This window comes from Charadrius vociferus, unplaced genomic scaffold (genome assembly GCF_000708025.1).
Source record: "Charadrius vociferus isolate BGI_N301 unplaced genomic scaffold, ASM70802v2 scaffold4, whole genome shotgun sequence".
NCBI classification, from domain to species: domain Eukaryota; kingdom Metazoa; phylum Chordata; class Aves; order Charadriiformes; family Charadriidae; genus Charadrius; species Charadrius vociferus.
The window spans coordinates 84,004-105,508 of NW_009648150.1; the positions used below are offsets into that span (position 1 = coordinate 84,004).

The 21,505-nt window shown below is 41.3% G+C and overlaps 1 protein-coding gene across 1 annotated transcript in view; it reads left to right on the forward strand.

Annotated features, from left to right (window-relative positions):
* Positions 1–374: 374 nt before the first annotated feature.
* Positions 375–21,505, forward strand: part of EPHA5 (EPH receptor A5) — a 183,689-nt gene continuing 162,558 nt past the window's right edge. Inside the window, exon 1 of the mRNA XM_009884013.1 lies at positions 375–433. Coding sequence (XP_009882315.1) covers positions 395–433 — 39 coding nt within the window. The 5' untranslated portion in view covers positions 375–394. The remainder of the gene's footprint in view (positions 434–21,505) is intronic.

Below are 21,505 nucleotides of genomic sequence, written 5' to 3' on the forward strand. Positions count from 1 at the left end.
ATAGATGTTTGTGAGTGTATGTATGTCTTGCATATACACATAAACGCACAGTGTGCATTATGTATTTATTCCCCCCAAAAGACCAGATCCTAAGAACGTGAAGGATCTAGAACTTATAGAAGGTTAGTGCATTTGCAGCTTGATTTCAGTGGCAGATCTCAAAGGAATAAAGTGATGCGTATATAGAATTATTTTCAGCGTATGACCTCATTGTTAGAGAAGTTATTGCATTGTTATTCTGCTTTAAAAATCCAACTTCCTTGGCTAATTGTAAACAGCCTGTTTACCATAGCCACACAAACCTTGAAATATTTACTGATGTTTGTAATCCATCCATCTTCCTTAACAGTTTTTTCTCTTATTTTCAGTGAATTTACTGGACTCACGCACAGTAATGGGGGATCTAGGATGGATAGCCTACCCAAAAAATGGGGTAAGTCTCTGTTGTTGTTTGCTTTCTCACAAATTATACTAACTGTTTCCATTCGGAAAGTAGACTACTGGGTTTAAAAACTCCCTGGAGTGATTTGTCGGCAATGGAGGGAAAAAAATAAATAAAACAACAAGCTGTGACTGGAAAAATGGAGCTGTGTGGCTAGGGGATTGATTTATTTATGCAGTACAGCCAGCCACAAGCATTAAAAAAAAAAAAAAAAAGAAATCATGAGTCAGCCCCCTCATTCCTCCCCTCACCAAAAAAATCCATGGGGTTATTTAAATTTTTTTTTAATTATGAATTCCTGTTCTTCTCCTGAGCCTTTGGGGTAAACGTGCAACACAATCTTGAATTTTTCTTCTGAAAAGGAGGGTCTTCGGCATTACTGTTAGCTTTAAATGAACAGGGCTGTTCAGATATCATGAGCTATCAGGCTCATGATAAAATTCTGGAAGCTGATAACACTGGAGCAGGAGCTGAGTTTTAAGCACTGTGAGGAGCCTCTGTCCCTTACCATTAACTATACTGAGAACTGGAAGAACCTGGCCTCCTAATTTGATACCTGCAATAAGTGCTGGAGCTTTGATGCCTTAATACCCTGCAGTGTGTGTGCTTGGCCTGACTGCATTGTGCGAGCAGTCATTGCTGTGACTTTTGGTCTTTGGTTTGGCTGGGGCATCCTCAGTGCTGTACTGTAACACAGCTTTGGTACCATCTTAAAAGGTTGGCTTCTGCATGGCGCTGAGTACTCCTCTCGGTTCCCAGGAGCCATGAGCACTGTGTGAGGTGAGAAAGCATCCCACGGTAGAAATGCTGCACGACTGAGCCCTCCAACAGAGCAGCCCTCAGGAATGTGTTATTCCAGAGTTGGTCACCAGCTGAAACGGGCTGCAGAATTGTCTTGGACTCCAGTTTGATTGCCATAAAAATGGTAGCATTGTTTATGTAAAATGCAGCCAACCCTGCACATGTGTATTACACAGCGAATTAAAATCTGGCTTTCCATATATTCTGAGTAGATGAAAGGTTGTAGAAATGGCAGCCTCACTCAGACGAGCTGCATGCTTGCAGGCATGGGTTATGGCAGGGATGTAAAAACTACATGGGGAGCTGATTTTATCCTCAGCTCAGTTCAAGATCTAATCCTGTTGCTGTTGGAGTCTATAACAATATTTTTTCTTTATTGATTTAAAGCCGAGAGCTAAACTTGCTCCGCTTGTGCGTGTGGGCATCAGAATAACCAGTGCCAGACATGCTGGCAGAGCAGTATGTTGGTGTCATGGCACACCATAAAGATCTCAGTGTCCACTTCTTAATGGAAGATTTTTCCTTTTTGAACACCTCTACGTATTCTTCCTATGGTAAAAAGCACAGTTGCTGTAAATTCCAATGTCCTTACAGGAATATCAGTAGAGAAATAACTAGGTCTGAAGAGCTGAGGAGATTCCTGGGTCTGTATGTGTAGACGAGTTAATGAAAAGCTAAATATACTATGCATACGCCTCAGTTGTGGGCTTTTTTCATTATTTAGAGAAACCTTTCTGTATTTACAAGCTCAGTTTCCAAACAGCACCTGGAAGTGCACTCATGAATGCCAAATTAATGGTTACTGACTCTAAAGGGAGGATTTTTTTCCTTAAATTAACTTCCACAAGTAAAAAGTGAATCAGGCAGTTGCTTTTTGAATTTCCAGAAATCTCCTCTTAATCTTCTTTGTTTTCATGGGACAGCATAAAAATTCATGAGGTTAGCCCAAATGTTTCTTACCTAATATATTTGCAGTATTTTACAAGTACGGAAAAAAGTCTTTCCAGACTCACTTCTCTAAACCCCCTTAACTGCTTTACAATCAGCTATGCTGCAGTCATACTCTGTTTGCTTAATTTTTTTTAAAGATCTACCTTGTATAAATATTTTAAGTAACTCTCACTTTAGCATTTGAATTTGGAAAAGGAGGGAGACTATGCAAGCTGTTCTTTTTTGAGGTATTCTCATACAAATTTTTTATCTCAGGATGTCCTCTTAGGGAAAATTTTGGAAGGTATGTGTATCTGTCTGCACAGTTCCCCATCAAGGAAAGAAGCAGAAATGTCATAATGTGTACATACTGTAGTGTGGCAAAGTGTGAGATACAGACCATGTGCTGAAGTAGGCTTTTTGATGCATGGGATTTTATTATTGCTATTAACAGTATCCTGTAGAGTCTAGTCACTTACCAGGTACTTGGTAGCAATTTCAATGGTCATAGAGTTCCAACTGAAGATACATTAGCTTTTGAAGCAGCCTTCAACTCTTCTAATGTTGCTGCTTCTCCGCTTGATTTTTATTTGAATCTTAAGGAAACTTAGTATTTTTCCTAGAACCACATCTTCTAGAAGTAGGAGATTGCACCAGGACCACAGCAACTGTTAAAGAAAGCAAGTGTTTAGTCTTTGTAATTGTATGGGAGTGCCTGGGAGAAGTTATCTGTGTATCACAAAGGCTCAAGCTGGTAAGTTTTGAAAACAGATTTCTACATTTATTTAAAAAACAAAACAAAAAAACCCCGATACCAAACCAAACCAACAACCTCCCCCTAAAAAACCCCACCAAACAACCCCCCAGAAGCTCCACCCCCAGAAGCTCCACAATGGGGGTAAGAGGTCCAGTCAAGCCAAATGAGCTTGCTTTTGCCAGATCTGTTGTAGGTGTCATACTCTAAATTTTTACTATAGCTATGTGCCATGGTGGTTTTTGTGTATTAAAGCTTTAAGACATTCCATGCTCCAAGGAGGTCCAGCTGCCTTCACTTAGCCTGTTCCTCACCGCATTTTTGCTGAACACAATGCGAAATTGTGGTCTAACTTGGGAAATGGAAGCAGCGGTGTATGGGAAAGAGACTGACCCTCCAGTCTGGAGACAGATTAGGATTAGAGGTAGACTTTTTTTATGGCTGTAATTCCAAATAAAGCATTGCAGCTGCTTTAATCCCCACAAGATCAGACTTTGGTCCACTGCTAAACAGTGCGCACCAGCTCATCTAGTGAGTAATGGATTTTAGAGGAAAGGAGAGGAGCACTTTAGCCAAGGGTTGCCTCTGCAGAGCTTTGTTTAGCTAGGTGCTTGTTTGGTACAGGTTTGGGTAGCGTCCAGTATCCTTGCAGCCTGGCTGGCCTTCATTTCCACCATGCAGATAGAAGGTAGGAAAAGTCCCCCTCTTCACAGAATGACAGAATGGTAGGGGTTGGAAGGGACCTTTGGAGATCATCTAGTCCAACCCCGCTGCTAAAGCAGGTTCATCTAGAGCAGGTTGGACAGGAAGGTATCCAAAAGGCTTTTGAACATCTCCAGAGGAGACTCCACGTCTCTGGGCAGCCTGTTCCAGTGCTCTGTCACCGTCCAAGTAAAGAAGTTTTTCCTCATGTTGAGGTGGAATTTCCTGTGTTCCAGTTTGTGCCCATTGCCCCTTGTCCTGTCGCTGGACACCCCTGAAAAGAGTCTGGCCTCATCCTCTTGACACTTGCCCTTGAGGTATTTATAAGCATTGATAAGATCCCCTCTGAGTCCTCTCTTCTCCAGGCTAAACAGACCCAGGTCTCTCAGCCTTTCCTCATGAGGGAGGTACTCCAGTCCATCATATGGAGTATTGAGGGACCAGTGGAAATGAAATAACGTGACTGAAATATGCTGTGGTCATGCAGGGGCCATGGAAATGCCGCCCCTTTCACAGCTCAAGTCAGGAATTGATCCTGTTATTACATGCCAAAGGGACAATTTGGACTTTGCTTTGCAGCTAATGTAAGTTTACTCTAAGGTGAAGGAGGTTGTTGGAATTACCAGAGGCTGTATCAGGAAAGTCTGGTCCCTCTTGTGTAGTAGGAAGCCCTCCAAGCGCATTGACAAAATGAGTCATTTTTTTTTATTAAAGCCTGTGCTTGTACAGCAGGTCTGTAAGGCCTGCGAGTCTCTCTTACCTCCGGACTTCTTCCTGGAGTGCTGCTTAGGATTACCCAAACTGGGCACACCGGAGGTTTACGTGTGTGTTATATATGGCTGTGGCACCAACTAGTTCTGACCTACAGAAACTGTTTGCACTTGCCTGTGCTAAACATCCATTTTTATCATGTGGAAGCTCACAGAAATAGGAACAATGGTAAGTGCTGTGAGAGAAATAGCTGGGTCAGGCAGTGTTTGTAGGCTGTATTGCCTCCTCTTTTCCCTTGATTTGGCAGGAGACTGTGTGTGATGCATTTCGACTCCCTGCAAAGCCATAGCAGGAGGAGAAGCTACAAAGAGCCCCCTGTAAACCTGTACTGTTCAGTCTTATTTGATCTGGCCAAGTAAAAACACAGCCACTTTTAACAATATCCAGATAATTGCAGAAGTTACTGATTAAAATAAATGCTTTCTTTTAGCTGGCTTGATTTATTCAGCGATTATATCTGATTTTTGTTTCAGTGGCTATAATAGCGCTGATTTACTTGTTTCAGACCCTCCCTCCTTTCAGGGTTTATTTTAAAATTTATTTCTTTGCAGGTTTGAAGCACTCTTTTTCTGTCCAGATTGGAGCGCCGAAGACCTGCTTTGCTGTTGTGTAACGGGTCCTCTCCCATCTCCTCCACCTCCCATTGATTTCCCTGACCTTCCTGTAGCACAGAGCAGGAAAGCCTCTGTGGTCCTTGGGGTATTGGCTGTGTGCTGTGGCTCATTGCACAGCTCCATGTGCTGGGATTCTTTTTTAGGCTTAGACAGGAAAATAAACATGTACTAAGGAACCTGGTCCTGGGGAGGTGTTCATAATTCTTTATTCATTGGAGAAAATGAGAGCGTGAGATGACTTGTTGTGTGTGAATGGCAAGAGGGAAAGCAATTGCCCCTGCTTTTGGTGCTTAGTAAGGCCAAATACAAAAAGTTGGGGGGTAAATTCAACCAGATTGATTCTGCAAGTTGCTTCTCATTTATGTAGGACATTGGTGCATTTGATTTATTTTTTTTTTAAATTTTTTTTTTGTGAGCAGCATTTTTGGCTCATTCTTTTGAGAACAGGTACCTTCGGGTGCCTCTTTGAAGTTAAAAATAATGGTGATTTAGATTACTCAGCATGGTTTGTGAATAGATTCATGTTTCTCTGTCGATCTTAGTTCAGATTGAGATTTTATACAGGAATCCTGAATTGGAGGCAGTGTTTGCCCTCGGGGATAGAAATAAAATAAAGGGGGAGGGATAGGGGGTAGTGAAAGGAGAAGGAGGATTCTTGGCACCATTGAGCTGTGTCATGTAGCTGTGATTATAATTGGCATTTTCAGGGCAGTACTTCTGGCAGCCTGTGGTTTTTTCCTGCAAATGCTGTTGCTCGGCTGTGACCAGCATAGAAGAGGAATCGGGGATATGCTAACATGGCAAGAATGCAGTTCATACTGCAGCAGGGAGCATGAGGGAAAGAAGTAATACCTGAGTAGATGAAAATATATTAATGACACCTTAAAAACCTGCAGTTTGGCTGCTTTGTGTATTTGTACATGCTTCTATGCGTGCACAGGTTGGTGAGAAACGTACTGCACATCTAAGTAAACCGAGTGAGCCAAACCAAAGCAGTACTTAAAATTTTCTGTTATATACAGAATAAAGTAATTTTACCTGAATCATTTGTGGGGTGATTGAGTTCAATAGAGTTGAAGTATATGGGAGCTTTGTTTTCCAGTAGGATTCCTTAAGGTAAAATGTGGTATCTATATATACGTAAACTTCTGTCCTCTGTGACCCTCCCTCTGGTTCTTCATGTGTTTACATGGTCATTTTTGCTTCTATCCCGTGGGGCCATGATGATGTGTTTTCTTTAGGTTGTGCTGCCTGTTTTAGTGTGACAGTGATTCATACGTGCTTGTATTGTGCAGCATAATTGTAACAAAAGAACTTGGGCTTTGGGTCTGAAAAGACACCAGAAGTTAATAATGCAGTAGTGTGGGACCCTTGTTATAATTGAACTAAACTGTCTTTTAAAGCAGTGCTGAGTTCACGTTTCAAACTCTGAAAGCTCCAGAGTGAGACTGAATATGCTGGAGTTAATGGGAGTTGAATTTGGCCAACTGACTACTGTTCAAATTGTTGGATTTCCCTGGCAAGTTGGTGGCCCCGCCAGTGCTTGTAGACCTGCATTTCTTTCACAGAACTTGAATATATCAATCAAAATCTAAAGGTATCAGCTCTGCAATGGGTACATGTGTCTTGTGTGGAAAGCTGATGGAGTTGGGCGTAGCATAGAGTTGGACTGGCCCACAGCCACCTTGAGAGATGCAGAGAAGAAATGAATAACCTCCTCTTGCCCAGGTTGGTAATGGGTAGGACAAGAAAAACAGGATTTGTTTCAGCTAAGCCGATTCAGCTTAAATTTGATGGAAAGGACTTTCTACTGGTGCCTCTTTGGGGCAGATATGGGGTTTCTTTCACAGGAGGTCTCTGACAGCACGTCAAAACATCATCTCTGTTACTCTGGACAAGCAGAGGTCATCTCTTCTGGAGGAACAAACCAGGTGATCTATCTTGATCTTTTCCAGCCCTACATCTGAAGCCCTGCTGTCTGAAAGCTTGTCCGGACTGTCTAGGGTGAGATATGTTTTTGTTTCTCAGAGCTCTCCCTGTTTTTTTTATTTTGCCCGGCTTAAAAACCACATTGCTGTTACTCATTTAACACCCTGTATTTAAGATCTGCTCCTCTGATGCCTGCAACAGATTAGCTATGGTATGTAGCTCCTTTTAAACCAGAGCACCTCATGCTAGACAGCAGTTCTCACTGAATAGCCTCACCACTTTATTCATGTCGTTTCTCATATCTTCTTTCCCATCTGAAGTTAAATCTTCTCACTCCATTTGGGAGTGCTCTTAAATTTGTTGTGCTGGACTCTCCGCTAGCTGCCCTTTGGTTTGTACACTGTTGACATGAATCAAGCCTTTATTTGGGAGTAGCATCTGGCAAGGCGTAGGTCTTGTTAAAGGAGATCTAAAATGCCTAGAGTATTCTAAGGTACTGTAAAATAAATTAATACTAGTAAGATTAAGAATAAAGCAAATCTTTATCTCGGCTAGAACTGTATTATTGGAATAATATATTACTATCCTGGTCTTGAAAATCCACCATGGAAGAAATGAAGGCTGATCCTTCAGTATATCATTTTGTAAATACAGTTGTCAGCATTAGGTTCCTCCACACAGGCTCATTGGGCTAACAGTAATCTCCTTTCACGCTAAAAAGTCTTTTTTTCTCTAGTGTCTAGGAATTACGTTTGGGGATAAAAGAGCTTTTAAGAGCTTTATCTTCTAAAACCATTGTTTTCTCTGTTACTTTTGTGCCAATTTCAGAAATATTGGTGTCCAACATTTAGAAACCGCACAACTAAAATGTATAAATGTAGTGCTGTCATGGAGAATCTGAAACTTTGCAGAATAAAGTATTACTATTACAGAATACATATGCAGCAGCCCAGGGTTTATAAAACGTGTTAGGATTTTATAGCTTATGTTGATGAATTCTTGTAGTATGTTACTTACTATTTCATATGCTAAATATATGTATCAGTGGATTACTTATAAAAAGATTATGCAATTAAATGATAAGACTTAAAATCCACTGGCCTTGCTGTTACCCTATTTGACAGCATTTGTTTTTATTCAGGTTAATGGCTTATTTGGGTAACTAAATTCAAGACGGCCGTCCTGTTTGGTTTATTTAGTATTTTTATAATTGAGGAGAGTTGGTTTTCTTTTCATGTTAATTGTTCAAGAAAGCCAGCTCAAAAAAACATGAAATACAATGAATGCTAACTTCAGAAAGGGAAACATGGTAGTTTTGTCTAGAAGGAGAAAACTTTAAATGCAGAATTCCTGAAAATAGTGTTAAAATGACCGGTGGTTACTTTGTGTATTGCACAGTGAATGAAGGCAATAAAAATTAGAGGGCTTTTTTAAAGACCTATCACCTAGTTTAAAACCAGTAAGGAGAGCTTTTTGATTGACTTCTGTTTTACTGCAATGTCCTGATACGTGGCTATTCAAGAAATAGTTCAGCAGCTGAACATCTAGGACTGTTAGAATAAACTTTCATCCATTTTTCAAGTTACTAATGGGAATGATTCAGGATTTTCAGAGATTGAAAATGGCAGCATCATAGTCTCTGTTTGCTTGTCCTGGTCACAAAAATGGGGTGTTTTTCAGTTACTGAAAGCTATATGCACATACGAAAAGGGAGGGTGGGACTGAGTTTTTGGCTAGTGGAAAAAAAAATCCCAGTATTTTAGTTGGAAGTTTTTTGCCTCAAAATACTTTGGTTTTAATTTATCTTAAGATGTCTTCATTTTTGGGGAAAAAGCATGCTGAGCTATATGATTTAGTCTGTTCGACTAAAGCAGTCAGTAATCATGAGGTCTGTTGGGTTTAATATTGAGAATACTGTGGCAAAGCAGATCAGAGATTAAGTACCAGGAGTACATATGGATGCAAATGCATCCTTTCAGGGGTTGTTTGTTCACTCTTCTCCAAAGAGAAATGGTAGCTCCTCTCACCAGCTTTTAGGCTCTTCCCAACATGAATAATGAAGTGCTGTTGAAGGGAATGTGGGTGACACCTGGCTATCAGTCATCTCTGCGTTACCACTGTGACATTGTGTGCTGCCAAGCTGCTGTGATTGATTGTCTCTACACCACGGGCTGAACAGTGGCTGTTGCTTCCCTGTCTGGTCAGAGGGTTTGGGAAAAAAAAAAACACCACCACCCAAAACCCCTCAAAAAAATAAAGACCCTGCCATCCTGCAGGCAGTTGTGAGCATTTAGGGGAGAAGGGAATTATTTTTTCCATGTGTAATGGGAAATTACTGTTCCTTATTTCTATTTTGAGATGGTTTACTGAAAACAGATCAGTGATGTAGTAGTGGTTTTGAGTTAGGAGTGAATGACACTTGTATGTTAGTTTGACCTTCACCTACCCCTGTATGGTCTTGGTGATCTTAGTAAGGAATAATCCATGGATCAGTTGCCAGGTAGTGGTGGAGGGGGCAGGATCAGGCCCTGGGGGCCAGCAGGAAGCACTCTCCCCCAAGAAGAGTGAAGGCGGTGCATCAGCACCTCGATGGAGGAGGAGGACAGGAATTGCCTGCTGAGCTGGGCACCTCTGGGGCAGCTCCCAGGAGGGGGGTGGGGGGGTGGGGTGTGTGTGATGGTGAGAGTAGAGGTTGCCGATGGCTTTCCAAAAACTGCATCTGTCAGACTGGACTGAAACACCCCCAGCACAGCTCTTGATTTGCCTCCTTTTGCTGCTTTCCAAGAAGAAAACTATTATTAGATACCTCATTCTTGCCAAAAAGCTCTGATAAGCATTTAACTTGTATATTCTTAATTATATCTCTTTTGTGTTCAGTACTCCAGTAAGTGCCAGACCACTGCATTGACTATATTAAATTCTTGATTTAGCAAACTGAACAGTAGAAAAAAAGAAATTATTATATTTTAAGCAGATGTGTTTTAATTGTTAGAAAATGTGTCCGTTCCTAAAGCCTGATTTTATGTTAAGACTATGCATCTTACTGATTTTGGTGTATAGCAACTACCCGTATATTGAAAGACAGAAAGTAGTGTCCTGTGGATCTGTTACTGTGCTGAAATAAGATAAACCAGAATCTTGTAAAGACCTGTGCTTTCTGTGGATAATTACCCTCCTTGGGATGCTTTCTTGCAGTATCAAAGATGAGAACTTGTGGCTTTGAAGGGGGGAAAGGACTGAGCCTCTATGCTGCAGAAATTCTCATTTGACTTCAGCCAAAAATACTTGGGGGCAAGTGACCTGGCCCTCATCTTCAAAGGTCTTCCCATAACAGCGATGATTCTTCCCGTAATATTGACAGTCCATAATGCTGTGCAGAAGGTGCAGTTGGCAGGAGAAGACAGTGTGGAGTATTTCTTAATGTGATTGGAGATGTTGGTGTACACCGCTAATCCATTTGCAGTTCTGTTCCGGTTGCGAGGAAGAGCTGCAGGTCTTACTCTTGTTCAAGGCAGCCTCTCCCCTGCCTTGCCTTTGGCTGTGAGCTAGACAAGAACTGGGGAGCGAGGAGGTGATGATGGGACTTTGTAGTTTAAATACCTACTGATTGAAAGCGATCTTTCAGAATTAATTGATTTTTTCTTTTTTTAGGTGTTTTGAGCTTCTCTGTGATGCAGATGTGCTGCTCGTAGGGAGCAGTCCTGCTAGGATGATATCCCCAAGACTCAACTGTACCCAGCAAATAACAAGTGGGGTAGGAAGATTGTTTCTGAAAAGAACTTAGACTTGCTCCAGCCATTTAGAAAAACTCATACCTTCTGCCTGTGCTGCTGCTGGCAGCCTTTTTCATTGCAACCTCAATTATTTTTTTTTAATTTTTTGGGGGAAGATTTGTCTTTGTATATTCAGCCTGCAAACTCCAGTTAAAGCACTTATGGGGTGATTGTTCTGGTTTCCTGCTGGAGCCTGGGGATCATTCCTGAAGTTGAGGGCCATCAAAATGACTTCTGCTCTGTATGATGTCTGCTCGGCATTGCTTGCTCTTGGTTCTAGTGGGAGGTGTCTCTGCCCATGGCAGGGGGTTGGAACTAGATGGTCTTTAAGGACCCTTATAACCTAAACCATTCTATGATTCAGTCAACAGTAAAAGACAGCAAAAATGTGGCCTTTCTGTTTAGAAACCTTGGGGATGTTCAGTTTTGTTTTATTTTAGCTGTATTTTTTTCAAAAATTGGGAAGATTCACACTTGAGAGCTGTGCCTTGGTTTCAGACTTCCAATCTGTTTGACTGGGCAGCTGTTGGAGCTCCTTTCAAGACAATTTTAAGCACTGCTACAAATTGTAGGGCATGCACTGACTGTTTTAGTTGATTGCAATGCAAATGTATAGTAAGCCCATAAATCGTTGCCAGTGTTGTGATTACAAATCATTACAATAATGCGAGATTATTCAGTTTGTCGCAAATCCTTCTAGACTACACAATTAGTCGTAACCACAAGTATAATCCTGTGAGATAAAGTCACTTCATTACACAATCTCCTTGTGGTTTACTGTTTGCTTTATTTTGATGCCAGACTGAGTAACTGAATGTTCCTATGTAGTTAACTTGAACGGCAGCGTATCTGCTTTTTGTGTCGCTGCTAATTTTGGAGTTTATTTTACATCCTTAAAAATACAGATATTGATTAATATAATAGTTGGGCAAAGCTCTGATGATTTCAGTTCTAGTGCTGGGAAAATCAACTGAAAAATGGTGAAGTTTTAGAAAAGAATTGCTAGTTAGCAATCACTATAGATGTCTTGTGGATGGGGTAGGTGACTGCGAGCAGGTTGGTGCCTCCCTGCAAAAGCAGTGGCTGCAGTTGCTCTGCTGCAGAATTACAGCGAGGCAGAGTACGGCTGCTGAACAGGAATGAAATGAATAGTTGGAAAGACTTGGAAACAGATTTCAGACCAAATCAAACCTTTTTGTACAGTTTCAGATATCCATCTCCTTTCTTGTGCGGTACTTGTCCTTTCCTGAGATCGGATGTCATGATGCTCCCAGCGCAAAGGAAACCGCAGTGGGCTAAGGACCGACCTGTGCCTGTTGGCCAGATCCCAATGACTCACTGTGTCAGAGTAATTCTGATAAATACCCGGACTGAGATAATCAAAACCCATCAGGGTATTTGGTGGTTGTGCTACTTATTAATTTTAATGATAATTGAATACCTGTGCCAGTTACGCAGGCTGTAAGCTCAGCTGCCCAAGCCCCGTGTATTCAGTTTCAAAATGCTGCTTATTCAGAGTCTGGTATATTTAACTCAGAGGGGTGGTCTCAATGTGGACAGGCTGCACAGATAGGCAGGACCTACGGTGTCCTTTGGAGTCACAGTAACTAAGTGTGGCAGAGCCTGTTTCTCAGAGCTGTAGAAGTGTATTGAACTGGCAAATGTCTTCAGCCCCCGGGGGATTTGGTTATGATGCTGCCTGTATAATGTTTGTAAAAGGCTTTTGCCGTGAAGGTGTTGAACAGAAAGCAGAGAATCTTAAGCAGCCCTTGCTCGCTGTTTGCAAAGCTGTTTTGTATGATGCCACTAGCCTAGGTAAACCTTTTGGGCTCCTCTCCTCCCTGCCCCTTTTGAGCACAGTAGTACTCCTGAGGTTTTCTCCTTGCAGGGTTAGCTCCTCCCGTGCCAACCTGGGGGGTTTTCCCCCGGCACTGCTGTTTGCAGAGGCTGACCTCGCTGAAGCTGGATGTGCAGAAGTCCCCGTGCATCTCTTCTTGTGTCGCAGAGGGTCTTTGGCAGAAACCAGAATCTGTGTTGAGCTTTTTTTGTACGAGGAGGGCTTTTCCCAGCTGAATTCTCTGGTGCATCTGTCCCTGCTGGAAGACCATGTAGCGTCCCCATTGATCAAGGATAAAGCAAGCAACTGAGACCCAAAATAGGTGCTAGTGCTGTAGGTGACCTGTGTTTTCTTGAACTGAGAATGAGCCTAACCTAGCAGAGTCTTGATTGTTGCCTTTAAAAAACAGACTATACCCTTCCTTTTTTTCTAACCTTTGTTTTCTCTGTTCAAAAATAAAGCAAGAAAGAGAGAAAATAAAGTGAAAACAATTTTTTCACATACAGTGCTGTGACCAAAGCTATTTCTTGGCAAATTTCCTTTCTTCTCTGCTCTGCACAGTTTTAAATCTGAGAACTGAACTAGTTTTCTTCCATATTACGGTAAATACGTAAGTAATCAAAATGATATTAAGAAAGAAAGTTGGGCAACTCCCTGCTGTTCAAATATGTTAATTGCAAATCATTGACATTCTAGACATGCTGTTTCTTACTGAGTTATAGTTTCCTTGCTGGTGGAGTAAAACAATCGATTGAAAAAAAGCACAATATTAATAGTATTTGCTAGTTCTCATTATTTAAAAATAAGAGCAGATATGTGAATGTGTGAGCTGAGGGTAATGGTGTTGTAGCTTCATGGAATTTAAGGCCAGTGGGGCTGTTAACATTATATAGTTGAATATCCTGTGGTATGTACAGTACAGGAACTTGTTCAGGGGTCCTTGAAGCAGGTCTGTAACCTTGATTTGACCTACAGTGCATCTTCTGGAGAGGGATTTCTACTTTTTAGTCTTCCTCTTATGGTGAGTCCACCATATCTCTTGGTAGCTTGTAGCAAGAGCAAGCTGTCCTTGTTGTAAGGCAAACTAGTATTTCTAGCCCGAATTGGTGAAACTTCAATTCTTAATCAATGGATCTTGTTATGCCTCTTCTTGCTAACTTTACAGGTGTGTACTAGTTATCTCTCTTTCTCCTCCACACGCCTCATTTCAGGCAAATAAAGGCCACAAGCAAGTTACCCACATCCCAGCCTTCTCTTCACTTTTTTATTTTTTTTTTTACAGATTTTTGTGCTATAAAGTAGGTTTTTGATCTCTCAAGTAGCTATGGGCTCTTCTTTCTGGGATCCTCACACTTTGTCCTAGTTGAAGTGTTGCCATTTGAAATGAAAGCGGCTTTCTGGAAGTGGTCTTTGTAAAGTGTTGTATTATCTTTTTGTTTGCTCTGTGAGGCAAATGGATCATGAGGAGAAAAAAATCATCCTTCCTGATGGAACCCAGGTGGAAGTGAAGGGGGAATCTTAGTGGCTGCTCATCTGGATGCTGTGGCAGGGAGGAGGTGGGGTACAGTGCCAGATGTGTCTGTGATCTGAAACCTTGTGTTAGAGCTGTGCTGAAGCCTCTGCCAGCAGTTGACCTGGGCACTTGGTGATTTGGTAAGGGGAATCCATGGGAGATGGACGTGCTACTGCATGAGTGCATCATGTACATCATTTCTGTTGGGAAGACACGTTCCTGTTACAGGGGAAGATACAACCCTGCAGCCTTCTGGAGCCTTAGGAAGGGTAGGATTCAGTCCTGGCTCAGCACCAGCTTTAGCGCAAGTCAAGGCTTCACGCCTGCAAAGCATCTCAGGACTCTGCATCTCTGAGCGGGGGAGACTGCACTGAAATCACCTGGGTGCTTGGATGGCCTGTCTCTGACTGCTTCAGTCCACAGAAATATGAAAACTCCCCATGAGTGGTTCTTTAGGTCTGGTCCTATGAGACTCGCACCCAAGGCTAGGGTAAGCTATGGAGATGCAACAGCAGGTTTTTGTGTCCTTCCCCTAAATGGCTTATTCCTTTACTTAGTATGAAATTTCTTTCACTGCTTATTACTATTTTAAGGGGGTTTTGTGCACAATAATTTATGGATGAGAGCACACATTTTTACAAAACTTTAGGTATTATACGCTATGGTGGCAACTTTTCAAAATCAGAGTGCCATTTCTTCAGCTGTCTAACTTCCCGTGGGTATGTGTTTTTGGTAAGAAGAATGATGTCAATTAACCACACAACCTGTAGAAGTGCTGTTTCCTATGCTAATTAGTTCTTCCTCTGAGAATTGTACTTCTAATTTATCTTTTAAAGTGCATTCATTCATCCCTTTCCTTTCAAACTTCAACACTTTGTGAAACATGCATCCAGTTTCACTGAAAGAGTCTGAAGCTGAAGAGACAAAGATTGAAAGGGGATTGATTTCATGGTTTAAGTGCTAAATAATAATGAAACTGGGTTTGTAATTTCATGTTTGTGTGAAGTGGTCAATCAGTGCATTTTGTGGAGTGAGTTTAAGGCCTAGAATAGGGATGGATAAATAATCATCTGTAGTTTCTGTGCCTTTCCTCCTGGCAACTCCAGAAGAGTATTTAAAACTTTTTTTACCAGAAATTCAGGCCACAGACGAGGAGTATCTTGCCTTGCTGTAAAATGCTGTTGCTACAATTTGGCTGTGTTATGTCCCTAAGCTGTACAAAACTGAGTGAAGATTGCATTCGGTGATGGGCTTGCTGTGAAAGTGCCTCTTCCATATGCAAGTCCAAGGGAGGTCCGTGCTTGTGGTGTTCTGACTGTCCTTGGGCTGCTTTCCTAGCCATAGCATGTTGGTGTTCAATGGGTTCTTTAAGGGTTGTCAGGTGTTGGAAGAGAGCATGAAGTAGGAGGAGGTTGCAGGTGAGACAAAATAGGCTGTGAAGTATTGAACCTCTCTAGAAGTGTATCTTTTCTGAGATGGTTAGGATATAGGACATCCACCATAAACACATGAGCACATCCATGTTTCTTCAATTCCCGATTTAAAGAAACATTGAGGTCCAGGTTGCATCTCTGTCCGATAGATTTACATCCTTGTAATTCTGGTGCCATATTTAAATAGCAACATAAGCCTGATGTGGTGGGAATTAAATCCCATAGAATAAAAAGTAACTAAAAGTTGCATTGTGTTGTGGAATAAGCATAACAAGCATCCACATGTATAATTTATTACCTATAGTGGGTAAGTGCATAACAACAGTCATAATAAACTCATTCTGTTCATTCATTTTTAGATCTTAGCATACTGATTCAGACCTTAACTGAAAGTGAATATACAATCAATGTGAGGCTTTTTATGCTGGTTTGATAATGTAGGCCTGCCGAGGATCTTTAATTAAATAATTATTCTTTGTTCAATCAGGATAGATTGCTTCACTATAGGGATTGCAGGCGAGAACATGCAAAATCTGCCCCGAACTGATCATGTTTTAGCTGCGTACTGTAAGCCTGTGTACATGATAGTCTTTGTCAGGCAAAGCAGTGAGAGCAACCCAAAAAACTAGCAAAAAAAAAATGTAGTCAGATATTAAAAATGTAATGCCTAATTCTGAGGTGATCAAAGAAAAGCACGCCAAGACCCAATTTGGTGGTGCTGTGAACAAAGTTACAGCTGTCTGACAAATGGGAAAAGTGGATTTTCTACAGGGTTCCGCTTCAACAGCTTGCTTTGTTTTTGGTGACAGTTGTAAGGTGCTAAGCACGTAGGGAATCAGAAAATCTGGGTTTCGGTTTTCTTACTGGTAACCTCATGTATTCACGAGGTGGCAAATGGAGCTGTTAGGAGGAGATGCAATAAATTGCATGGTGTATGTGCCTGCTGTGCACGCCGATTCCCATAAGAGGGTCTGCACAGGCAGAGCAGGCTTCTCATTGCTTCTGTGTGAGTGTATTGAAAATGCAAAAAAAATCTGTTTGGCGTGGCGGCTCCTGCTTGTAGCATCACACAAGGCTGACATCGGATGGCCCCTGCTGCCGCGGCATGTCATTAATGCAGCTCACGGTGGCTGGACTGAGAGGACTCCAGTGTTTATTAGGGGAATATAATCATTTAAGCCTGAATAAGCTTCAAAGCTTTAATGTGGCTGTTTGGCCAACAGAAATGAGATGTAAATTTGTGCTGAATAGCCACTGATTACAGAAAGATGATTAATGCAAGATTTAAAATTGATTTATGGGTGCAGTTGTCAAGACCTAAGCCATGAATGTAATATTATCTCTGAAAAGCTTTGGGTAGATTAGAGACCAGGGAGCAGGAGCAAAATAATGCATTTGCTGGAGGGTCTGATATGGTATATGGGCCATCTATAATCTAGTCAAATTTGGTACATGCCTCAGAGGTTAGGCTTTGCCAGCGCAGCACATGGATAATTGTATCACGTTGCTTGGAATACTAGAAAATCAAGAAGTTGAATCTGTTTTATTTTCATTAAATGCACTTTTTGATCAAGTATTTTTTCTCTTTTACTGAAAACTCTTAAAAAATGTTTCCTCACTTTTGGGAAATTATAGATAGTCGATGACAATGATAAAGATTAAGGATTTAGTTTAGTTTTTGCAAATTTTCACTGCTGTGGACAGTAAAAATAAGCCAAATGCTTTGTGTTCTTCCAATAGTAGTAAACAGAAGCCCCAGATAAATTTTGAGTAATTTAAATATTAGGACAACATTAAGTTAACAAGGAAAACTTCCTTTTGTGCTGCTTTTGAAAACTGTCGTGTGAACCTCTTGGTATTATCAAATGATGAGTAATGTGAACAGTATCCCAAAAGCTTTGAAAATCCAAGCATTCAGTTATAAACCTAAAATGTATGTCATACTGTGAGTCCTTCTGAAAATCTGGCTCTGCCAGTCTTCCAGTGTTAAAGCGTGTGGTGTCAACACTGTTTGTTATGGCATTTGTTAAATTGTTCTGCAATGAGTGTTACATTAAGCAGTGAAAAATGATTTAATGGTATTGTGTTTCTTCATTGCCTCTTTCATGCTCATCTCCGTTGTCTTACCTTCAATTGCTGATCTCTGGTTGGAAATGGATGTTTTAATTCAGATGTACGGAGAATTTCAAAGCTTTTAAAAAAAAAAAAAAGGAGAAGAAATAAAATGGGGGGGAGGCGGGGCTTGCAAATAACGCATTGCTTTGTTCTGGGACGGGGTCAGAGCAGACTCTGATTAGGCATGCTGGAGAGTGGTTGATGCTCCTTTTCATTTCAGTTGTGCTAACCTCCAGCTGGGTTCTCCTTCCATTTGGATTCTGGTCCTGACATCTTTCATTGATCATGCAAATGATCAAAGTCTGAGCAAAACTTGTGTCCCATTTTCATTTTTTTCCATTGCATCTTGGTGTGCAGCACTGAAAAGTCTAGGTGACTTTGTTCTGACATTTCTTCATTTTTCAACAGCTTGAATTGTGCAGGTCTCTGAACAGATAATATATTTCATCGTAAGCATGTACTGCAGATAATTTTAAAGGTTTTAATTGCTCTTCTTTCTTACAGGCTTGCTTGGGTGGGACTTGGTTTAGCAAACTAATGCCTGTGTTTTGAGATGCTGTCTCAGCTTTACAGAAATCTGCATTGTTTCTCATCAGTAGTGCAGAGTAATCCAGGACTTGTCAAAACTTTAGCATTATATGACACCAAGGGAGTCATATAATGACTGAGAAGCCTCCTGCACAGCCAGCTGCAAAAATAGAAGATGTGGCTGCAAACTTCACATGCATATTACAAATATAAACGAGTATTGAAAAATTGTTTAACATTTAAATTTGCTACTTGAACAATAGGAGCTGATGATTATGAAGTTCTCCACATAACTTCTAAGTGACTTCTGATATGTCTTCACTTTCTTGAGAGGAGCGGTCATGCCTACTCTCACAGTTCCAGCGTAAGTCTTTCCTATTCGGTGTTCTCCCTCAGCTCTGAGCAGCGTGACTGTGTAAGAACCTTACTTGGAATTACGCAGTGGAGGAGGAGGATTTCTAGCAGTCCTGTTTGCACACAGGACTTTGAAAGCTTGACCCGGAATTAAAAAGATCCAAAACACTGTAAGATACAGAAGTATCCACCCAGATGCTTAAGTTCTTACTTCTAAAAATTAATATTTTTTTTTAAGCTGATTGCTGCTGATGAGTTGTTCTGAGTGTTGGAGTGTACAATGGGCAGCAACGGAGTTAGGATGGAGCATGATGGTGCTGTGAGCATTCACCCAACTCATTTCCAGTGTAGTTCTGTTTTATAGTGGAGAGGAAACATTAATCATTCCCCCATCTGCACTAATCCCTCTCCTGCCCTCTGTCTCAGTGCAAAGCAGTATATAAAACCTTGGCATTGAGTGAAATGGAGCATTGTTAAATCTTGATGCAGTGGTGAGTAGCCTTTAACATGGAGTAAGGCCCTTTTTCTTCTCTTAACACCTTTGCTGCCCACATGTTGAAAGAGGTAGTTCAGAAGCACGTGTATGGCTGTTCCTTTAATGCTGCTGCAGTGGGAATCTGCTCTTTAAGTTTGGGGTTTTTTGGGGGGAGTAGGGGGGAAGTGGGTGGGTAATGAAAGTGACTTTTTAAGTTTGCCTTCTGCTAGGCAAGTATGACATGTGGGATAGGGAATATGTGAGTGGTTAATATAGAGATGGAGAGAAAAGTTTACTAGTCAGATGTGGTATGTCTCAAAAAGATGCTTTAAACTTCCAGTTCATACTTTTTTGCAATTTACTTCCCCCACTTCTGCTTTAGTTTATGAAAAATGATCCTTAGCTTCTGGCTGGGAAATCTCCTGTAATGAGTGAGGAAACTCACATTTACTTCAGGTAATTAACTTCAGGATACTCTGATGCTGTGTGTTAATCAGACTGTGCAGCTTGGTGGCCAGAGTAGAGTGGCATTATAAAAAACAGCAGAAAGCTGAAATCCAGTTGTAAAATGAGAAGTGTAGCCCAAAAGTTGTGGTATTCTCTCTCTTTTTTTTTTTTTTTATTTTATTTTATTTTCCTAGTTTGACAAATTAAGGGGAATGTGCCAAACCACCAGAAAATGTTAAGTTCCTTCTTTGGAAACTCAGCTTTTTAAATTAATTTCATTAGACCAGATTTCTGCCTGAGTAGGGAGATTAATCAGATCCTCTCTATCCTCTGTGTCTGTTATCCATTATGTTTTTTGCTTGACTAGTAACTGCTGTCAGTAGGAATATACGTCTGTATGTATAAATGTCTCAGTTGTAAAATTGCCATCCAAATGAGGCTTGAGCCTTGGGTGGGGGGAGTATCAGATGTATGGAAATGGTAAGACTGTGGGTGATTACAACTGCTTCTGGTATTTAAAGGTTTTAATAAACACTGGTCCAAATATTGTTTGTAGAACTCACTGCAGTTTCCTTTTGACACTGGCTCCTGCCCTTAAAATGAGCTCCAACCCCCACCCCCCCCCAAACAGGCTGAAGCTGTGTACGAATCTCTTCACCTTTTGCATTATAAAAATAGATATTGGTATTGGAAAAGTTTGCCTGTACTTTGATAAGGTTTTGGTTGTTTTTTTTTGTAAAAAGTAAGTACTACTGTAAGTAGTATGGGTTTTTTTGTTTGTTTTGGTAGCTGAAATTTAAAAATAAAGTGTGCCTGAGGTTGAAAGAAATAGTTTGGGTTACTCTGGAACAGTTTTCATATTAATTTCTTTTTTTTTTTTCCTGCTATTTTGCTTACATTCAGGAAGAGAGGATGGTTTGGGAGGCTGTCAGTATCACTGTTTTCCCCTTTATTGATTTTTTTTTTTTTCCTTTTTTTTTTGGTCCCCGCCCCTCCTTTCCTAACTTGATTCAAGTACATGATTTGCTTTGGTTTCCTGATTATTTTTATTTCAAATTTGTGATTTACTGGAAAGAGTTACGTGTCTGGTTGGTGTCCTTCCACTGCCTAGCTGGTGCAGAGCAGAGGGGGGATGTCGCCAGGCTGTCCCAGTGAGCAAGGATCCTGCCCCAAAGCAGAATTAGAATTTTAAGCCTGAGTTGTCACTCTGTCACAAATGCTAAAAAAACTGTTGCCTAAGAGTTCTCTTTAAAACAGGATTCAGTGGCCTGCCAGTGGTAGAGAGGTGTGTAAAGTTATCTTGCCTTCTATTCTGTCTGGAGGTGGCATGTAGCGGGCACCATTTACCCTGTAGATCTTGAGCTGCTTGTCATACCTCTGCTCTGCTCCTGGCACTGCTCTTTCATCAGGAAGAGCAGACTTGCAAACTTGCAGCATTGTGTCGGGTTACTGCATTTTTTTCTTCTGCTTGAGAGTGGTTTGGAGCAGTGTCCCTCCCTGTGAGAGGGTACCAGGCTTCCCAAGTGCTCCACGACGTGCTGGTGGACTCTGCCATGATTAGTAGGTCATACGGGTTATACATAGAATCATAGAATTGTCTAGGTTGGAAGGGACCTTTAAGATCATCAAGTCCAACCATCAACCTAACACTGCCAACACCACTACTAAACCATGTCCCTAAGCACCATGTCTACCCGTATTTTAAATACCTCCAGGATGGCGATTCCACCACTGCCCTGGGCAGCCTGTTCCAATGCTTGACAGCCCTTTTTGTGAAGAACTTTTTCCTAATATCCAATCTAAACCAACCCTGGCACAACTTCAGGCTATTTCCTCACCCACCTCACTACAACCTCCTTTTCAGGTAGTTGTAGAGAGTGATAAGGTCTCCCCTCAGCCTCCTTTCCTCCAGGTTGTTTCTCTAAACAACCCCAGTTCCCTCAGCCGCTCCTTCTAAGACTTGTTCTCCAGACCCCTCACCAGCTTTTTGCCCCTCTCTGCACACCCTCCAGCACCTCAATGTCTTTCTTGTAGTGAGGGGCCCAAAACTGAACACAGTATTGGGGTTGGGGCTACACCAGTGCTGA